This window comes from Caretta caretta, chromosome 5 (assembly GCF_965140235.1).
Source record: "Caretta caretta isolate rCarCar2 chromosome 5, rCarCar1.hap1, whole genome shotgun sequence".
In the NCBI taxonomy this organism is placed as follows: Eukaryota; Metazoa; Chordata; order Testudines; family Cheloniidae; genus Caretta; species Caretta caretta.
This window is the reverse complement of record NC_134210.1, coordinates 83061731-83080994: the sequence shown is the minus strand read 5'-3', so window position 1 is coordinate 83080994 and position 19264 is coordinate 83061731. Positions and strand designations below refer to the sequence as shown.

The window sequence follows — 19264 nt, the reverse complement described above, 5'->3', positions numbered from 1 at the left end:
AGCATGGAACAACAATACACTGCAAAGTGAAATTGTTAACTTTCAGTTCAATACAGTGCTCTAACAAAACCCCAATCAAACATGACATACAAATAGATACACTGTATAATAGTATACCATAGGGCTTAGAGCAAATTTAGGAAGTCTCACCTTGTTGTGTCTCACAAAGAGTACAGTGGCACACAATTCTATAAAATAAAAGCTTTTTAAAAGCACCAAAGAAAAAAAAAGTTTTTCTAAAAACATTTGTCCAACACCCACTTTTTACAGTTTTCCACCTCCCCCTGTAAATCTTTTTCAATTTTGCAAGCAGCTTCATAACTGTTCTCAAAGCCACAATTCTGGGATATCCTGTGGATAATGTCCACAAGCAAAGGCTCTTTGAGTTTCTTTTCCCAATGCACTATCCTCTCGTGGGTCAAGAGTAGCCTGTGGGTGCTTTACAGCCACTACTGTTTCCAAAAGTTCTGTATCAGTGAGCACACCTTCCACCTGCAAATGACTGTCGAACTCAACAATGACCTCAAATTCCTCTGCTCTTAGGTTTTCAGGAACTGAAACATCAGCCAGCACACTGGTGTCCACCAAGCAGCATTTTTTGCTGTTGATGCAAACCCTCCCTTTCAGAAGGAGTTTCCAAAAGTCTTCTGGAGATCAGTGGCCCATGACTCCCTAGCAAGATCAAGGGCATCAGAGTTGTTGTTTAACAACATCCATTGTTCTTAGGTGTGGGTCAGCATGAAGAGAGGTTTAAGACAAGCACAGTAGTGAACTTTGAAGTTTTTGGTGACACCTGTGTCCATCAACTGTGTGACTGAGGTTATGTCAGGAAGCAAGAATTTTAACAATGTGTGATAGCTCTAGATTAGCTGAATGAGCTGGGCAATTGTCAATCAGCAGGCACACATTGTAGTCTGATAGGACAGCTCTCTGTTCCCGATCTGTAGCCACTCTTTAAACAACAAACTAGTTTTCTAGGCATTTGCTGAGCTTCTGTAGATCATGGGCAGCTCTGAGTGGTCCGTCAGGAAATGTGGGCACTTGCTCTTTCTGATCACCATAAGAGTCTGTTTCTCTGTCTCATCCATGTTTGCACAACACAGCAGTGTGATACGGTCCATGTCTTTTTTCCCTCCTGCAAATCTTCCTTCCAGCATGCCAAGGCTTCTGTTGGGATAGCCCTAGTAGAAGAAAGCGGTCTCATCAGCACTGAGGATGTCAAATGGCTGGAACTCCTCTAGAATGTTGGTAAGGTGTCCACCCTCCATTTAGCAGTTGTCAGAAAGTCAGCATCCTGTTTCTTGCCTTGCTGCTTTGAGGAGCGATGTGCCAGGCTTTCCATAAACCGAGACAGCCATCTGAAGGGATGAACTCCTTCCCCTACTCTGCCTCCAGCTGACTCACTTTCTGTTTCAGCATTGGCCCAGAGAGTTGAGTACCTTGGCCAAGCTTATGCTGGAACCAGAGCCACAGAGCTTCACCAGCCTCTGCCTGCTTTCCACTGCATTGACACTTGTACTCCTAAGGTCAAGCATCAATGCAATGGAACAACATTGTGGGGTGTTCCCATGCCCCCATAAAATAAATTAAATGAAATAATGGACTTTGAGATACCAAACTTCTTGGCTACTTGCACTTGCTTAGCACCAAGCTCAAGTAGGGCATCCAGAATCCAAACTTTATTGGCAACAGATATGTCATTTCAAAATCATGGAACACAGAAGAGGTGCTCAATTGTGCATGGCCAGAGCCAGGAAATTGATTATGTAGGATCTCTCCCTCCAAAAAAAGTTACTAAAAAGCAGCATGCCTTTTGCCAATATCCAAATTCCATTAATATCAATATTAATGGGATGGGATTGTTTGCCATTAACAGCAATTCTGATAACAGGCAACATCTAAGCTGCCTTTGGATTCTGACCTATTGGGATAATTCCAAGGAGACTTTTACAAGCCAACAGATATAACATCACTGCAATGATCCTGAGCTATGAACACTGAAAATTACTTGTATGTATATGATTCCTTAACCATTCAATAACTCTCTTCTTTTCTTAATAAAATTTTAGTTAGTTTACTAAGGATTGGCTGAGAGCATGATATTTGGGTAACATCTGAAATACAGACTGACCTGAGGGTAGGGTAGGGTAGAGTAGGGTAAGTGTCTGATCCTTTGGGATTGGTAGAACTTTAAGAATGGTGAACTGGGTTTTCAGTGACCTATCACTATATTAGATCTGTTTGCTAGATGGGAGCCAAAGGTTGGAATGCCTAAAGGGGGCTATGTTTGGCTTCTTGTTTACCAGTATGGTGCTACAGAAACTCCTTTGTTACTGGCTTGGTGAATCTAATTATAGAATAAACCACCAGTCTGGGGGATTTTCTGCCCTATTTCTTGCAGTCTGTCCTGAGTGTGGCATTCTCAGTCTGGCCCATCCAGGTACTCGGTCACAGAGGTTATTCCGAATAAGGGGATGTGATGGAGCAGAGAAACCTCACATCAGCACAAAAGGGGTTAAAGAGAGCCTATGGGCCGCGCTAGCTCCACTCCGCTAGACCTGCAGCCAATGCCAGTCCTGCAGGGGGAAGAAAAGCAGAGAACCTGGATCAGTTCATGCCTGATAGGTTGGGCTGGGCAGTTTGCTGTGCGGGGGGATTTCTGACCCCAAATGAAATCACCCTGGAAAATGAAAAAAAAGTCTACTAGAGAAGGAGAATGAATACAATGTAGGGGAAAAACAGAAAGAAAGAAAGAAAAAAAGAGTAGAAGCAGAAGCAGATGATCATGATGACAACATCAGCAAAAAAAGCAAAACTGAGGAAGGAAATAATAAACCAATATGTTATAATTGTAAGATTCCTAGCCAAAGAAATAAGATTAGGTGACATTAATCCTGTGAAAGTAGTTGACTGGATTTTTTTTAAAAACATAGGGGATATAATAAGAGCCAGAAGACTGTGAGATGGGGATCTTTTCGTTCAATGTGAAGACAAAGAGCAAGATGATAAACTGCTAAAATCTAAGACACTAAGGAAAGTTAAAATAAATAGGCAGCTACCAAAGTATTTGACTGAAATGAAGGGGGTAATACGTGGAGTGCTCTTAAAACTGACCAATGATGAGATAACCAAAAGCATAGGACCGGTTTCAGAGTAGCAGCCATGTTAGTCTGTATTCGCAAAAAGAAAAGGAGTACTTATGGCACCTTAGAGACTAACAAATTTATTTGAGCATAAGCTTTCGTGAGCTACAGCTCACTTCATTGGATGCATAGGAGAAGATAAAGTGTTAATAATCAAGTGACTAATTAGTAAACAAGGAGAAGAAAGCAAGCCATCAACAGCAGTGCTGATTACACTAAGGGAGGGACTCTACTTGAGAATATAACACTAGAGTTTCAGATATCCAGAAAAAAAATCATATATCCTCCCATCACCAAGTTGTTATAACTGCTGACAGTATGGGCATGTAGCAACTGTTTGTAAAGGGAAAACGAGTTGGAGTAAATGTGGGGGAGAGCATTCCTATGAAAACTATTGACAAGGATCAAATATAGTAACTGTGGTGATAATCACAGTAAGGCATGCAGAGAGTGAATTACAGTAAGATAAGATAGAGAGATACAAAAGCCAAAAACTGTTAGCAACATATGCAGAAGTCATAAGGAGATTCTCAAAGCATCTAGTAGAAAAGGAAGAGAATCAGCACAGGCAAAGGGGAACTGCAGACACAGTCTCTTTCTATAAACAATATGATAAAAACTGTTGAAGGAATAGGTGATGATATACTAGTAGCAGTTAAAAAAATAAATGTTTATTATATTTATGATAGAAGTGAAATTGTACATCACAAACATGGGGAAAAAGAAAAAAATGAAAATTATAGCAAGGGCAGCGCAAAAATACTTGTACGTTAGTGATTTGTCAATGGACTGTATTCATGCAATTTTGAATGAAGTTCATGGTGAAATATGACTAGTATGGGATATCACAATCTTTTGCTGGATTGCACACAGCTTGACAGAGAATTTCAATGACAACGTAACAAAGGGTTTAATAGCAGCAGCTTCTGTAAAGTACCCCAAAACTATAAACTCACTTCTATGGTGGAATAAGAAGTGCAACGTGACAGTTAAAGAAAGGAACAAAGCCTATAAAAAGCTAAAAATACAATGAACAGCAAAGAGCTAATGAAGTATAAAAGTAGTAAGACAATAATACAAAAAATAATACAACATAATATAAAAAAATCAGAGAGTTGGAGGAAGTACTGTGGATGAATAACTAAAGATACCAAGACATCACAAATATACAGGCAAATTAGAAAAATGAATTGGATTGAGACTAAAGGTAACCACATCCCAAGTCTCATTAGGTCTGGCAAATAGTTAAAAGTTCTGATACCAAGGAAGCAGAAGTTTTTGCAAAAACTTTGAGAGGTGAGAAATGATGAAAATCAAAGCAAAATTTCCCACCAGATTTAAAAAACATTTATTGAAAGAGAGGATTTTTTATGTAACTGAGGTAACAATGAAGATACTATACTGAATGAATGGTTTTGTGGGGGAACTTTAAAAAGCTACTGATATCAGCAAGAATACATCCTCAGGTAAAGATAACATATGTAACATAACATTTAAATATCTGTCTGAAAGCAGTTTGAGGGTTCTCTTGGAATTATATAACACTATGTGGGGGTAGGGGGGAAGGAATGATATCAGTAGGGTGAAAACATGCAGTAGTAATTCCAACACAAAAACCAGGAAAACTGTCCACAAAACTGGATGCCTATAGACCAATTGCCCTTATGTTCCGAGTAAAATTATGGAGAGAATGGTGAAAAGTGTCAAATACTTACAGATGGGTCCAAAAAAAAAAGAGGGTGGGGGGAGAACAGGAAGAGTACGGATGGCAGATGTACTAATTCCCAGTTTTGGCATACAATATACAAGCATATCATGACAGTCAAACTAGTAGCAATAATCCTAGCATTAAATTGGATCTGGGTAACAGAGTTAGTACAGATGAGGATACATATAGCATTAGCTTGGATCTTAATGGCTATCGCTATTGGGATAACAGGGAATGAAATGTAGGACAAACCAGCTAAAAATTCTGTAAGAAATGGAAGAATTGACAGAGATATACAGTTGAGTAAACAGGAATTCAAAAGCCTACTACAGAAACATTTAAAAGAGGAATGGCAACAAATTTGGATTAATGAAAGAAGATGATGATTTTTTTGTACTGTGCCCTAGAGTTGAGGCTGGGATAGGAGTAACAAAGTACTTTTGTTTAGAGTACTAACTTGCCATCGTGGCTTAAACAAAACTCTTTTTTCGAATAAATAGACACAAAGATGGATTATGTGCTCTCTGTAACATGGAACAAACAACTAATCACTTTTTATAGGTATGGAAGGGCTTTGAAAAAGAAAGGGAAAAGCTTTCTGAGGAATTCAAAGTCTTCAGGTAACAAAAATTACATTATGTGATTTAGTAGAAACATCAGGGAAATGAGTTATTATTAAAAAGCATTGTTACATTACCTGAAAGACAAAGGGCAACTTGAAAGAATATAAACAGCTAAGTATTAAGGAATTATTGTTGGCGGTGGCTATACACTATTCAGTCAAGTCTGATTCACCATAAAAAAGAGAAGATAAAGAAAAAGAAAATAAAGTTCAGGGCTGACTGGTGAAGAGGCAGGAGGTCTCTGTACTTGAGGGGAGCTTCACGACAAGCCTGACAACCAGGACAGCTGCCTGGGGAGAAGGACTGCTTCCCTGACCAAGAGAGACCGTTGACGCGACTGGGGAGCACCCGGCAGTGAGTGAACATTGTGGGGCTAGGCCTCTCCACCCTGGCCCACTCCAAGCTACAGACAGTTTGGATTATAGGGGCCATGCCTATAAGTGGACACCACTCCAAGCTAAAGACAGTTTGGATTATAGGGCCATGCCCCAAATTAAAGGGACAAAGGTAGGAAGGAGCCCAAGGCAGCAGGCTTAGACTCTGTACTGGGAGAATTCTGCTGATGTTGATTTCCACAGGGCCCTGGGCTGGGATCTAGTGGAGAGGGAGGGCCCTAGGGTTGCCAATTTTGGTTGGACATATTCCTGAAAGTTTCATCACATGACATAATCTTTCATTAAAGATTAATATTTAATTCTGGAGGACTCCAGGACAATCCTGAAGTGCTAATAACCCAAGCAGGGCCCAGGTCCACCTACCACACCCCCTTAAGATCTGAGGCCCAGATGCATGTGGAGGCCAGAAGATTCCTGGCCTAAAGTCAGGAATGGCACCTCTGCAACCCAGGCAGAGAAGCAAGGGGCTTGAAGTCAGGTACACTGATCACTCGGCCTCCTGGTACACTATCACAGGGGAATAGTGCTATGTTTAATTTTTAAATTAGGCTTCAACCTGCCAACTAGCACACGCTAAAGTATACCTTGTCTTACCTCCACTAGTTTTAGAAAATGTTAGTTAGACTGTGCTAGCTAACACCTTTAAAAACTCTTTCCTATTCTAGCCAAGACAGACCTCAAGTGTTATTCTCCATTTTAGAGGAAATGGAAGTACAGGGGGGTTAAGGTCTAGATTTTCAAAGGTATTTCAGTTACTAATAATGCAGATGGGTACCTAGTGGGATTTTCAGAAATGCCCAACCAGCTAACTCCCACTGGAATCAATTTGCTATCCATAAAAGTGTCCAATCCTTTTTTTAATCTTGCTAAATTCTTTGCCTCAGTGACTTCCCATGGTGATGAGTTCCACAGTTTAACTACACATAGAATGAAAAAAATGTTTCCTTTTACTGTTTTTGAATTTGCCACTTTTTAAATTTAATTAAATGTGTCTCCTTGTTCTTGTATTATGAAACAGGGAGAACAGAGGCTCCCAACCAATCTGCTCTATACTATTCATTATTATATGTACTATTATCGTCCCTCCTCTTCTTTCTAAGGTAAACAATTATAAACTTTTCTCTTGTCTCCTCATGGAAATTTTTCCAAACCCCCAATCATCTGTGTCACCATTCTCTGAACCCCCTCTTAATTCTGCAATATCTCTTTAGAGATGGGGTGAACAGTACTGCATCAGTAATGTAAATGAGGCAACACCACTGACTTTTCTGTATTATTCACCATTCTATTCCTTATGTAATCTAACATCTTGCTTGCTTTTTTTGGCTGCAGATGCACATTGAACAGAAGTCTTTATTGAGCTGTCCACAGTGACACCCCAGGTCCCTCTCCTGAGTTTATACAGTAAATTTAGCACCTTGGACTGTGTATGAATAGTTTAATTTTTTTCCTCCAAAATACATTACTCTGCACTTATTGACATTGAACTTCGCTTGCCAACATGCTGCCTACTCATCTAGCTTGGTTAGGTCACTCTGAAGTTCTCCACAGTCCTCTCTTGTCTTGGTTAACCTAACTAATTTCACATCACATCCACATTTTGCAACCTCGCTGTTCATCCTTTTCCAGATCATTAATATATTTATTAAACAACAACTAGCATAGTACAAGTACTAGTACAGAACCTTGAGGAACCCCTCAAAAATATCTTTTTCTACAATGAAAATTGACTATTTAATCCAACTCTTTATTTTGTCTCCTAGTCTATTTTTGGCCAATGACAGTATTTGCCTCTTATCTTGTGATTACTTAGTTTCTTTAGCAGCCTCTTGTGAGGGAACTTGTCAAAGGCCTTTTGAAAATCTAAATAATGTCAACCGGTTATTTAAACATTCAACAAATGCTAGCAGATTATAAAAACCATGCTGGTTAGACCCTATCATTCCAGGTATTAAATTTTCAATGATCATTTTAAACAATTTTCCAGATTCAGATTTAAAACTTACTGGTCTGTTATTCTCCAGATCACCCCTAGATACAGCATGTATTACCCCTCAAGCCTCTGGAACAGTAGCTCTTTTGAATGAGAGATTGCATATTTTGGTAGCCTCTCAGCCACTTCAAACTGAAGCTCCCCCAGAACTCCTGGATGTATAACATCAGGACCAGGTGACAAATTGCTTTTTATATCATCAATTTATTCCAGCACCTGTCCTTCTAACAACTTGATCTCTAATAATAGCTCACTTTAATTACCAGAAAAGAGCAGGAGAGAAGGCTGTAATCACATTTCTTTCCATAGCTAAAGCTAAAGCCAAACTGTATCACCTCACAAGACAACTGAACTTCTCTAATTCTACAGTGCTGCCAAGAAGACATCAGGCTATTTTTTTAAGAGACTGTTTTTAGAAAATATTACCTTGTGATAAGTATGGCTGCATCTACTGATGACATGTCTTCTCCCCAACTTGTTGACATTTCTAAATGTATATCATTCTTCTTGCCAAACTCCTCATGTTGCCACTTACAGAAACTCTCCAGCATTTTTTCCCCATGATGCCCGATATACATATCTGCCTGAAAATTGAATTGCTTGTTTTATTATATGAACATGTAAATCACAATGTATATTTCTTTCATCTTTTAATTGTCAACGTCTACAAGTTATGAGATCACAAATCAGAATTTCCTAACAATGCCTCACCCCACAGTTAGTCCCAGTTACTCATGTGAAACTATTATAATAGAATTAATTGTTAATCTATCGTTGTCTAGATATGAATATATTTCTGATTCCTTGTTTTTCACTTTAATGATTTTTTTCCTGTAGTATATATAAGATATGTGTACAAAGAAAAATGTTCTCAAATAATTTTACAAATATAAGCACGTGATTTGTCTCAGTTAATAAAGATATTCTATTTCATTTGTCATAAAATATACATGGCACAATTGTTTTAACTTCAAGAACAGAAGCCATCTTCATTTGACTTTAATTAAATCAATGCTGGTGAAAATTATGCCCTCAGATACATTCATTGGAGCTTTTCACCCATATTCTTCTCCCCATATGTGCTGATCTTCCATTGATACCAGCTGGAGTTCATTGCATCTAGGGAGAGCACTGATACCAAGATCCAGTGTTTGGATTTGAGGGATCTTTTTTTCCTGAGAGGATTACTATATGTCTAAACAAGAAATGCTTCTTTAACTACTAGCCTAAGTATAATTTAATTTATTTAAATGTATAAGTTAAAAATCTCTCTTACATGGATAATAAGATTCCATTTTTTATTTTTGTGAACTCTAACTAAAATATGCAAAGCTTTCAGATACTTTGTAAAATAACAAAAAGTCCACATACTACTGCTTTAAAATATGATAAGGGAACAATATGTAAGAGGACTGTTGCCCCTTACTAACATTCAGTGGGGGTGTTTTGGTTGGCGAGCTCCCAGTACTAAAAGAGGATGGGTCTATGGGAAATCAGGACCCTGAGACTGAGTCCCCAGGAACAATGGGGAGAGGCCAATGCTCCAGCTCAGCCTGAATGACAGGGCAGGCAGGCTAATCAGGGAGTCAGGAGGCCAGGGAGCTCCCGTCCTCTGTGTGAGCTGGAATTGCCTGGGTCAGACAGAGTGGGGCTGAGCTAAGGAGAAAGCAGGGGCCCAAGTTGAGCTATGGAGCAGAGCTGTGCCAGATCCAGAGGGACCAGAAAAGCAACCCAGAGAGAGCGCAGACCCTGTCCTGGGAGCAGAGCTGCAGCCCCAAAGCCAGAGGCACAGCCCAGAGAGAGCAGACTTGGCCTGGGAGCAGAGCTGCAGCAACCAGAGCCAGAGGGGCCAGAAAAGCAGCCCAGGAAGCAGGTCAGTGCTGGGAGCAGAGTCACAGAAGCAGCCTGCAGAGCAGACCTGTCCTGGGAGCAGAGCTGTAGCAACCAGAGCCAGAGGGCTCAAAGAAGCTGCCCAGGGAGCTGGAGGCAGTAGCAGTGCAGAGACAGAGCAGTGCAGCTGGGGCTGGAGCAGTCCGGAGCTGGGTGCGGTGAGCAGCTAAAGAGTGTGACGGGGACCCTCAGCAGCGGGCCCAGCACAGGGAGACACCTCAGCCAAGAGGCTCTGCAGGCCAGGCTTGGATTGTAACCCTGGCAGGGTGGCAACAACACTTGGAAGAAGGGTCCTATCACTTAGAGCCTGAGAGCGTGTGGTCACCACCAGAGCAAGTGTCCAACCCACAGCATCCCTACAGCACAGCCAGGGCCTGAGAAGGCGGCCTGGGACATACAAGGAACAGACTGAACTGCCCTGATGTTCCAGAGACACTGTTTGTGATGTTCCCTGCCACAGAGCGGGTTGATGTGTTTCCTTTAACCTTTCCCATGTTTCCTTATTCTTTTTAAAATTAATTGTTGATTAAGTAACTTGAATTTGCTTTAACTTGTATGTAATGGTCAGTGGGTCAGAGAAGTGCCCAGTGCGGAGAGAGTACCCCAGAGTGGGGACACCCTAGCCCCTGTCCTAGGTGACCACAGCAGGGTGGGGGTTGAGCCCCCCAGGAATCCTGGGCCCAGCCTTGTTGGGGTTACGAGGACTCTGCCAGACAGGAGAGTGGAAGGGGAGTCCTCAAGGGCAGGGAGGCCACTGGGTAAAGGAAGTGGGAGCGAGGACTCAGATCCTTTCGCTAGCCCACTTCACCGGGGTAGTGCAGAAGCCAGGAAAGTTCCCCACAATAGCGGGACTATTCCCCCGCTTACAAATAGGTCACTCCAAAGAATGACCCACTTTACAACAGCTGATTCATCTCTTCAACAAGGGAACAGGATTTAAAAGATGACTTCTAAAATGATGTCTGAAAGACATATCATGAAAGAGTGGTGCTACATTCTTGTTTTGTTTATGATATGACTGACCTATATCTCATTTTACAACTAACTGTAAGCTTTGAAACTAAAAGGATTTTGCTTTCAGAGTGTAATATCCACATGCACAGGAAAAAAAATAGCTGATAATGGACTGAAGTTTGTAAATACCAGCCAATTTCAACAAAGGATAAATTATGAACCTGGACTAAGAAAAAATCATTTACAATTTTTAGGTTACTTGAAAGCCATATATACCCTCAATTTTGAAATAAACTAGGTATGGGAATTGTCTATCACTGTGTGTATGTATAGCACCTAGTGCTATGAGCTCCCAATTTTGATTGGGGTCTCTCGCCACTACAAATAACTATTATAAATATAACCGAGAAATTATCAGGGTGTTATAAGTGATGAGTATTCTATGCCTTAATGAGGCAGCAAGCAACATGCCCCTACCCTTCTATTCATTCTACAAAGTCTTGTCACAGAATAAGACATATTCAGTACTTTCTTACTGGAGTCTCATGAAGTAGAACAAGCTTAGTCACTCGAAGAGTCACTTGAATTCCAAGGCTCTTGTGCTGGAAAAGGTTAAAAACCTTTAAGAAAAAAACAAAACAAAAAAATAAACATGAGTGCTCCCATTCGACACATTGGAATACATTACAGCCGTAAAAAAAATCAAATCTCAGAATTTAAGGATCTCTTAATTTTGTAGAACTTTGACTTGACATTTGAATTTTCTACACATTAAATATAACACAATACTTAGATATTACCATTTTTGAAGTGTGGGGAGGAGGAGACAGATAGGGCTTATCCAGTGTTTGATCCAAGAATCATAAAAGAGCTCTATCTTTTTCCAGCTGAACTTGACAGAGCTTTAAAAACTATTGCCCATTTCTTCAAACACTTCCACATGTACATAACGTTATGCCATGAGTCCCACTGAGATAAATGCAGGACCGAGGCTAAAAGTGAGCAGCAGATGGCAAGAAGCAATAACTCACAGGGCCAAACAGAGTAGTCGTGATCAAGTTTTCACCCACTCTCCATTTCATGATCCTTTATTCTGTGATTTTTTTTCTTTACTATTAGTATTAGTAATACTGCAGTTACTAATTTTCACTGCCTTCTGGATCAAATAAGTGTGTTGCATTCACATTCATTGCTGGAAGGAAACATAACTTTGTCCGAGACCGTAAGATTGCTTCTCCTCCAGCCACCAAGAAGATCAAAAGATCCTTCTAAATGAGAACAGTACGTCTTCATAATGAGTTCAGATCAGACTCTTGTCCTAAGCATTCAACCTGAATATAGTTCAAATAACAATATGGGTTTCTAATCAAACAATCATGCTGTTCAAATCCCACTTCTTTAGCTTATTATTATTATTGAAGGTACAAGATATGTCTGCAGAATCATAGCTTCTGTGCTGCTGAACATTCATGGTACATTCTGATAGTCTGTTTAATTTTATGGAATGCCCACTTACAGTTAATTATGCCTGTTGAACAACTGTAATAATTAATTCAATCAATCTCTGGGCATACATTTTTCTTTCTGACAAAATGCCTTGATAAGTTCTCAGAGTTTCCTACCATATTTAAGATGGTTAAAATAAATCTCCTGGCAGCATCTGCTCCATGATATGAAACCATAGCTGGATCTGCAACCACTACAGTTTCTATATTGTACTCCTGGGGTAATTTATAGGAGTATCTTTTTTTTCTTCCTCTTCCTCCTAGTTTTTGATTCCTGGATTTTCTTTTATCTGTAACATAAAAATATTGCTACATGAATTCATCCTTTAAAATAGCAGTTTTATATTAGTATCACTGACTTGATATTTTTAGGATTTGCTAGAAAAAGAGTTATACTATAAAATGTCACTGCCAAGACATCTGGGAGTGGAGAGATAACTACAACTACAGGATTACAGTAGAACTTTGATTTTACAAACACAAGTCTTATGAACAACCAGTTATACAAACCATTTTTCCCAATGGGAGGGAAGGGGTGGAAAGCCCATAATGAAGGTGACGTTGATGAAATACAACTCCACATCCCTTCATATTCTGATGTCTTCAATGCACTGTACTACTTTAACTCAGACATTGAATTTTATGAACTCTTCAATACCGAGGTAGTTAGTAAAATAGGGGTTCTACTGCATATACATTTATAATACAATGTAATAATTAATACATGCTAACATGTATTTGCTAGGGATACTTATCCAGTCATGCTTAGTTTGAGGCTATGGACTGTATTCAAGCATGTTAGCCGCTAGTCCAGCATACTGCTCAAGCTGGAATTCTGTCCAGCTGCTGCATGAGTACACCAGAGCCAGGGAGACCCTCTTCACCTTCTTCCCTAGTTCTAGTGTACACATGTAAAACAAAACAGGATTTTGCCTTCAGTCTGGCTACTGGAAGAATACTAATTAAAGTCATGGGTTGACACAAAAATAGGGTCACTGATGTTGCAAGAGTATCTCCCTGCCTTCGGAAAATACAGGAAAAATTTGAAGTCCACACACCTCTCCCCCTTCCTATGTCCCCTCCCCCAACACACAGAAAGAAAAATCTGGATTGAAACACATTCACACCCTTAGGACCAAGAGCATGTTGTACACATGGACCAATTCATTAGTAAATATCAGGGGACAAACTCTGTTTTGGAAGAAATGGTTTGAAGGGTCATATACTGGAGGATTTAATTGAAACACTTTCCTCAGTTTTACAAAAAGGACGAGAAAAACAGGACTTCAAAGTAAAAGTTGCTGTAATTATATACAGATTAAATAATGCACAAAAGATGACTTGAGTAAATGAGTTTCTAAGCACACAATAAACTCCAAATTGAAAACATATTAAACTCATAGATGAATAGAGACCACCAGTTCTTGTTTATCTAAAGCTGCTTCTTCAACAATACAACAAAATTCCCACTACAATTTAGGTTATTATAAAAAAAAAAGGATTTGAATTTATTTCCTGGACCAGAAGGTAGCCAGGTATTTATACAGTAATTAGCAACACTAATTTTAAAGTTTAATGAAATAACAAATAAAATGCAGCGCTATCCATGATTCATATTGGACTATGTTGCATGTCACAAAAGTTGTGGTCCCGATTTTGCTCCCATTTAAGTAAAGTAAAATAACTCTCAGAGCTCCATGGTGTGGGTTTGGATCCTATGTTTGAAACACAATTTATGCTGGAGATAGCAATTATAGATACATGTTCTGAGACGCTTCAGGCATTAGGAGATTTGAGCAAAATGTTTTTCAATTGATCTGTCTCATCCCTACATTGTAAATTCCTGTACACCATCTTATGAATTTCAGCATGCTTTCCAAAACATAAGAGTAAACTTTTCACAAAAGTACTAAAATAATCTCCTTAGGTTTAATGACTTCAAAAAATATTACTTACAGAGTAGTGAAAGACAATACAATACTATCTGTAAAGATATGTTTATGAAAAATTGTGGTTTGGAGACACTCCTTCATAAGGGACAGTGTTAAGTGTGTGGAAATTTGGAGATGTGCCCTGGAGGAAGGGGCTGGGAAAACCACATGGCTGTGTGCAGCAGCTCACTACAGAAGCTCTCCAGTTTGTTTTATTACAGTTTTATTCCTTTCTCAATCACTGGTTTGTTGTTTAATGAACCCCAAGATCATTACATGGTGTCAGAAGTGCTGAATGAGAAGGAAACTGCAGTGATTTTGAAGTTAACTCCTCTGTTTGCAACTGAAAGCAGAGACAAAGGGAGGCACCAGAGAAGCATGTGAAGCACCAGGCATAGAGGCTTTTGCATGTATTTGGTGAGCACAATAGTAACTTGACTAGCTTAAGAAAGTGTGGGGGAGCCCAGAATGGATGTATTGCAATCTCGTTCCAGTCTAAAATTGTCAGGCAATGTTGCGGCAAACTGGAAAAAATTCAGACAGAGATTTGAATTGTATTTGGCAGCCATAAGGGCAGAGGAGAAAAATGATAAAGTGAAATCATAATTTTTTTTGCATGTTGCTGGGAAGGAAACTTTTGATATTTATAACAAATTTAAGTTCGAAGAAGGTAAATGCATGAAGTTAAATAAAATATTGACTACATCTGAGGAACACTGCATGACAAAAAGGAATGAGACCTTTGAGCAGGACCTGATTAGGGCAGGGGCTTTACGGGCTGCATCCTAGGGTCCCAGCTCAAGGGGGGGACCCCGCAAAAATAAATCACAGGCAGCGATCTCCAACTCCAGGCTGCTAAAAGTGCCGCAGCGCAGTGGGGGCTTAGGCAGGCTGCCTGCATGCCGTGGCCCCACGCCACTCCCAGAAGCAGCAAGCTGCTAGCACATCTCTGCAGCCCCTGGCAGGAGGGTGGGGCGAGGTGGCTCCGCATGCTGCCCCCAACCCCAGCACCATCCCCACAGCCAATGGCAGCTATGAGGATGGAACTTGCGGGCACAGGCAGCACACAGAGACACTCTATCCCCCTTCCTCCAGGGGCCATAGAGACGTGCTAGCAGCCAGCCATTTCTGGGAGCAGCATGAGGCCATGGCATGCAGGCAGCCTGCCTGAACCCTGCTGTGCCACCAGCTGGGAGCCGCCTGTGGTAAGCGCCTCTCGGCCAGAGTCTGCACCTCACACCCCCCTCTTCCACGCCAACCCCCTGCCCCAGATCAGAATCCCCCTCCTGCACCCAAACTCCCTCCCAGACCCCGCACCCTCTCCTGCACCCCAATCCCCTGCCCCAGCCCCCTCCTGCACTAAACTTCCTCCCAGAAAAAATACTTGTATACAGGGGCCTCACAAAATCTAATAGCCCCAGGCCCACAGGAGAGTTAATCTGGCCCTGTCTTTGAGAGATACAAAATTTTTACATGAGTGCAAAAAACTGATGATGCCATAGAGCAATATGTCACAGAATGAAGGAAACTCAGTAACCTATCTGTGACTTTGGTGACCTGGTAGAGTCTCTGGTTAGAGATAGAATCATTTGTGGCATTAAAGACAATGTGTATAGTGAGACACTGCTCCATGAAAAAGATTTAACTTTAGAAAAAGATCTCAAAATATGCAGGGCAGCAGAAACTGTGAAAGAACAAGCCAAAGAACTGAATTAAACAGAAGGAATTATCCATGTACTAAGTACTATAGAATATAGCCAGAATAGGTCAAATCAGAAAGTGGAACCACTCACTATGAAAATCACTGATCGGGGAAAAACTGGATACAGATGGTGAAGTGGAAGGTGTGGATCACAGCATGGCCCCAAACTATGTGTTGCCTTTGGGAAACTCTGTCATAAATGTGGGGGAAATAATCATTTTTCAAAATGCTGCAGATCCCAAATGCAGAAAAGTCAAGTGCATTCAGTTAAAGACAATCTGGTTGAGGAGTTTTTCATAGACGTACTAGGATCTACCAAGCCTGATGAGAGGAACTGGATACTTCCTATGACACTGAATGGAACAATTATTCCACTGAAACTGGACACAGGAGCTCAGGTTAATATTCTGTCTGAACAAAATTATGAGAGACTGAAAATAAGACCAAAACTGGAACCAACAAAAATAAAAATAACTGGTTATTCTGGAACTAATATACCTGTGAAGGGGAAGTGCATTGTTAGCATTAACCATAAAAGCACCATGTACAGGCTCCCTTTTATTGTAGTGCTAAAGGAGGTGACACCAATTTTAGACCTGGCTGCATGTGAGAAACTCAATCTGTTAAAATGGGTGCTCTCCTATGCACATTTAATACCCTATTTGGAAGATACAAATTTTTACGCTTATCCTTCAGCATAGCTTCAACATCAGAAGTGTACCACAAAGCCACACATCTGATCTATGAACATATTAATGGTGTTGACACCTCAGTGGACGACATCATCATCTGGGGATCAATTAAAGGAACGTGATTGTAGACTTCAGGAAGTCCTGCATGCAACTAGAGCTGCAAACCTCAAACTAAATAGGGAGAAATGTGTTTTAGGAGTTACAGAATTGACTTTTTGGGGGGACATTATTTCCAATGAAGGTGTAAAACCTGATAAGAGGAAGATTTCAGCCATTGAAATGATTCCATGTCCCAGTCAAAGAAAGATGTCCAAATTCATACCTAATTTATCTACCAAAGCAGTGGCTTTGAGAAAACTTCTAGAGAACAAAAATGAATGGTATTGGAGTGCAGGACAGGAGGAATCATGGGAAGGTTTAGATTACTGCCACAACAACAGCGTTCTTTAGGCAGTTTTATTGTCCAAACTTAAAACAATTCTTGAGCTCACCCTAGGCTATAACTCCCAGGGGATTTTTCCCCTTTACCTTTCACATTCTTACTGCCTCTCCTTCCAGGAGACACTGGCAGTCTTCCTACTCCTGATTTTCTGCCCTGTTCCCAGAGTACCAACTCGCGAGACCTTTTCTCTCTAGAGGCCCCTTTTTAGAACAGGTCCTCACTGCCTCCCCTCCCCGGGACCCTGGCAGTCCTGCTTCCTTGCTCTGACCCACAAGGTCTCCCTCATTGACAGTCCTCCTCCTTCCCCTGACCAGAAGCTCTCTTCTAAAACCAAATCTGGGTCAGCTACTTTAGCACAGGCGCACTGGCTCTGGGTCCAGTATAACACTATACAAATTTAAATATACTTTCTTCAAAGCTAAAATAATTTTTAAAATATAAAATAAAATTCTGATAGATATCTTAATTCTAATATCTCTGGCCTTTTTGCATGACCTAAATTTAGTGCATGTGACTTGTCCTTAACTTTACGCAGATGATTGTTAATTATAGAATCACAGCATATTTTATTAAGTATATGTATTTTTGTCATTTTTTGAGAATCAGTTTCATTAAAAACTTCAGTGTCAGGATGCTGACCAAGAAACACATCCTACAAGTCATAGAAGAGGAGGTTACTCACTCTGTACAGTAACTGATGTTCTTCGAGATGAGTGTCCCTGTGGGTGCTCCACTCCAGGTGTTGGTGCATCCCTGTGCCTTCGCTCAGAGATTTTTATAGCAGTACTCGTACCGATCACGCACGCGCAGAGCCTGCACCACCACCCCCCACCGCTCTGAGTGTACCTTAATAGTACTCATGTGCTACCGGTCTCCTCAGTTCCTTCTCTGCAATGGAGGCTACCTCAACTCTGAAGTAGTGGGGACGAGGGTGGGTAGTGGAGCAACCATAGGGACACTCATCTTGAAGAATGTCAGTTACTGCACAGGGTGAGTAACCTCCTCCTCTTCTTTGAGAGATGTCCCTGTGGGTGCTCCACTCCAGGTGACTTAAAAGCAGCGAATCTCAAGGAGGTAGGGACTTCGGATTTGGTAGGAATGCAGTAGATAATACAGCTCTGCCTAATCGTGTATCAGAGAGAGGGCCTTGAGTGAGGGCATAATATGTGTTCAGAAACAGATATGTATTCAGAAGTCCAAGTGGCTGCTTTACAGATGTCAGCCAGAGGAACTTTGCATAGAAAAGCCAAGGAGGTAGCCACAGATCTAGTAGAGTGAGTTCTGATGTCGGCTGGAGGCCAAACTTTCTTTATCTGATAGCACAGTCGTATACAGTCAGAAATCCAGTTCGAAAGTCTCTAGGTAGAAATAGGTGTCCCTTTGGAGTGCTCCACAATGGAGACAAAGAGTCTAGAAGAGTTCCTAAAGGGCTTGGTTATATCCAAATAGAAGGACAAAGCCCTGCGTACATCTAATGTATGCACTGTGTATTCAAAAGAGTTTGCATGTGGTTTAGGAAAGAAGGTTGATAGGTGTATTGACTCACTGATGTGGAATGATGAATGCACCTTTGGAAGAAATTTAGGTTGTCGTCAGAGGGTAACCTTGTCCTTAAAAAATAGTGTGTATGGTGGGTCCGCCATCAGAGCTGCTATTTCTCCTGCATACCTGGCGGAGATGATTGCCACCAAGAATGCTGTTTTCATAGAGAAGTGTAAGAGGGAGCAAGTTGCTAGGGGCTCAAATGGTTGTTGAGTTAAGCAGGATAATATGAAGTGAAGGTCCCACCGATGGTCAGGAGGTTTAATGTCCAGGTATAGGGTTTGGAGTCCTTTGAGAAAATGCTTGGTGATTGGATGAGCAAAAACAGAGGTATCGTTGATCTTGTCATGAAAAGTTGTAATAGCAGCTAAGTGGACTTTGATGGAGGGAAAAGAAAGACCACATTGCTTAAGGTCTAATAGATAGTCAAGTATGGGCAGAAGAGGTGCAGAAGTAGGAGGAAGTTGTTTCGTTGAGCACCACTGTGTGAATCGCTTCCACTTTCGGAGATACGTGACGTGAGTAGATTGTGTTCTGCTATGTAGGAGCACACTTTGAACCTCCTCAGAGCATGCAAATTCGTTTTGGGAAAACCACGTAGGAACCAAGCTTTGAGGTGAAGCATGGACAGGTTGAGGTGAAGAAATCAACCATGTTGCTGCGATAGGAGATTTGGAGTGAGAGGCAATGAAATTGGTGGGTGAATTGACATTCTGGTGTGGAACAGATACTATGGTTGTCTGG

At 40.9% G+C, this 19264-nt stretch overlaps 1 protein-coding gene across 1 annotated transcript in view; it reads right to left on the bottom strand.

The window, feature by feature from the left end:
- ADAMTS19 (ADAM metallopeptidase with thrombospondin type 1 motif 19) overlaps positions 1–19264 on the bottom strand; it is a 274632-nt gene that overhangs the window by 187205 nt on the left and 68163 nt on the right. Inside the window, exons 4-6 of the mRNA XM_048851712.2 lie at positions 12329–12501; positions 11243–11326; positions 8289–8446 (exon numbers count right to left, since the gene is read on the bottom strand). Coding sequence (XP_048707669.2) covers positions 8289–8446; positions 11243–11326; positions 12329–12501 — 415 coding nt within the window. The remainder of the gene's footprint in view (positions 1–8288; positions 8447–11242; positions 11327–12328; positions 12502–19264) is intronic.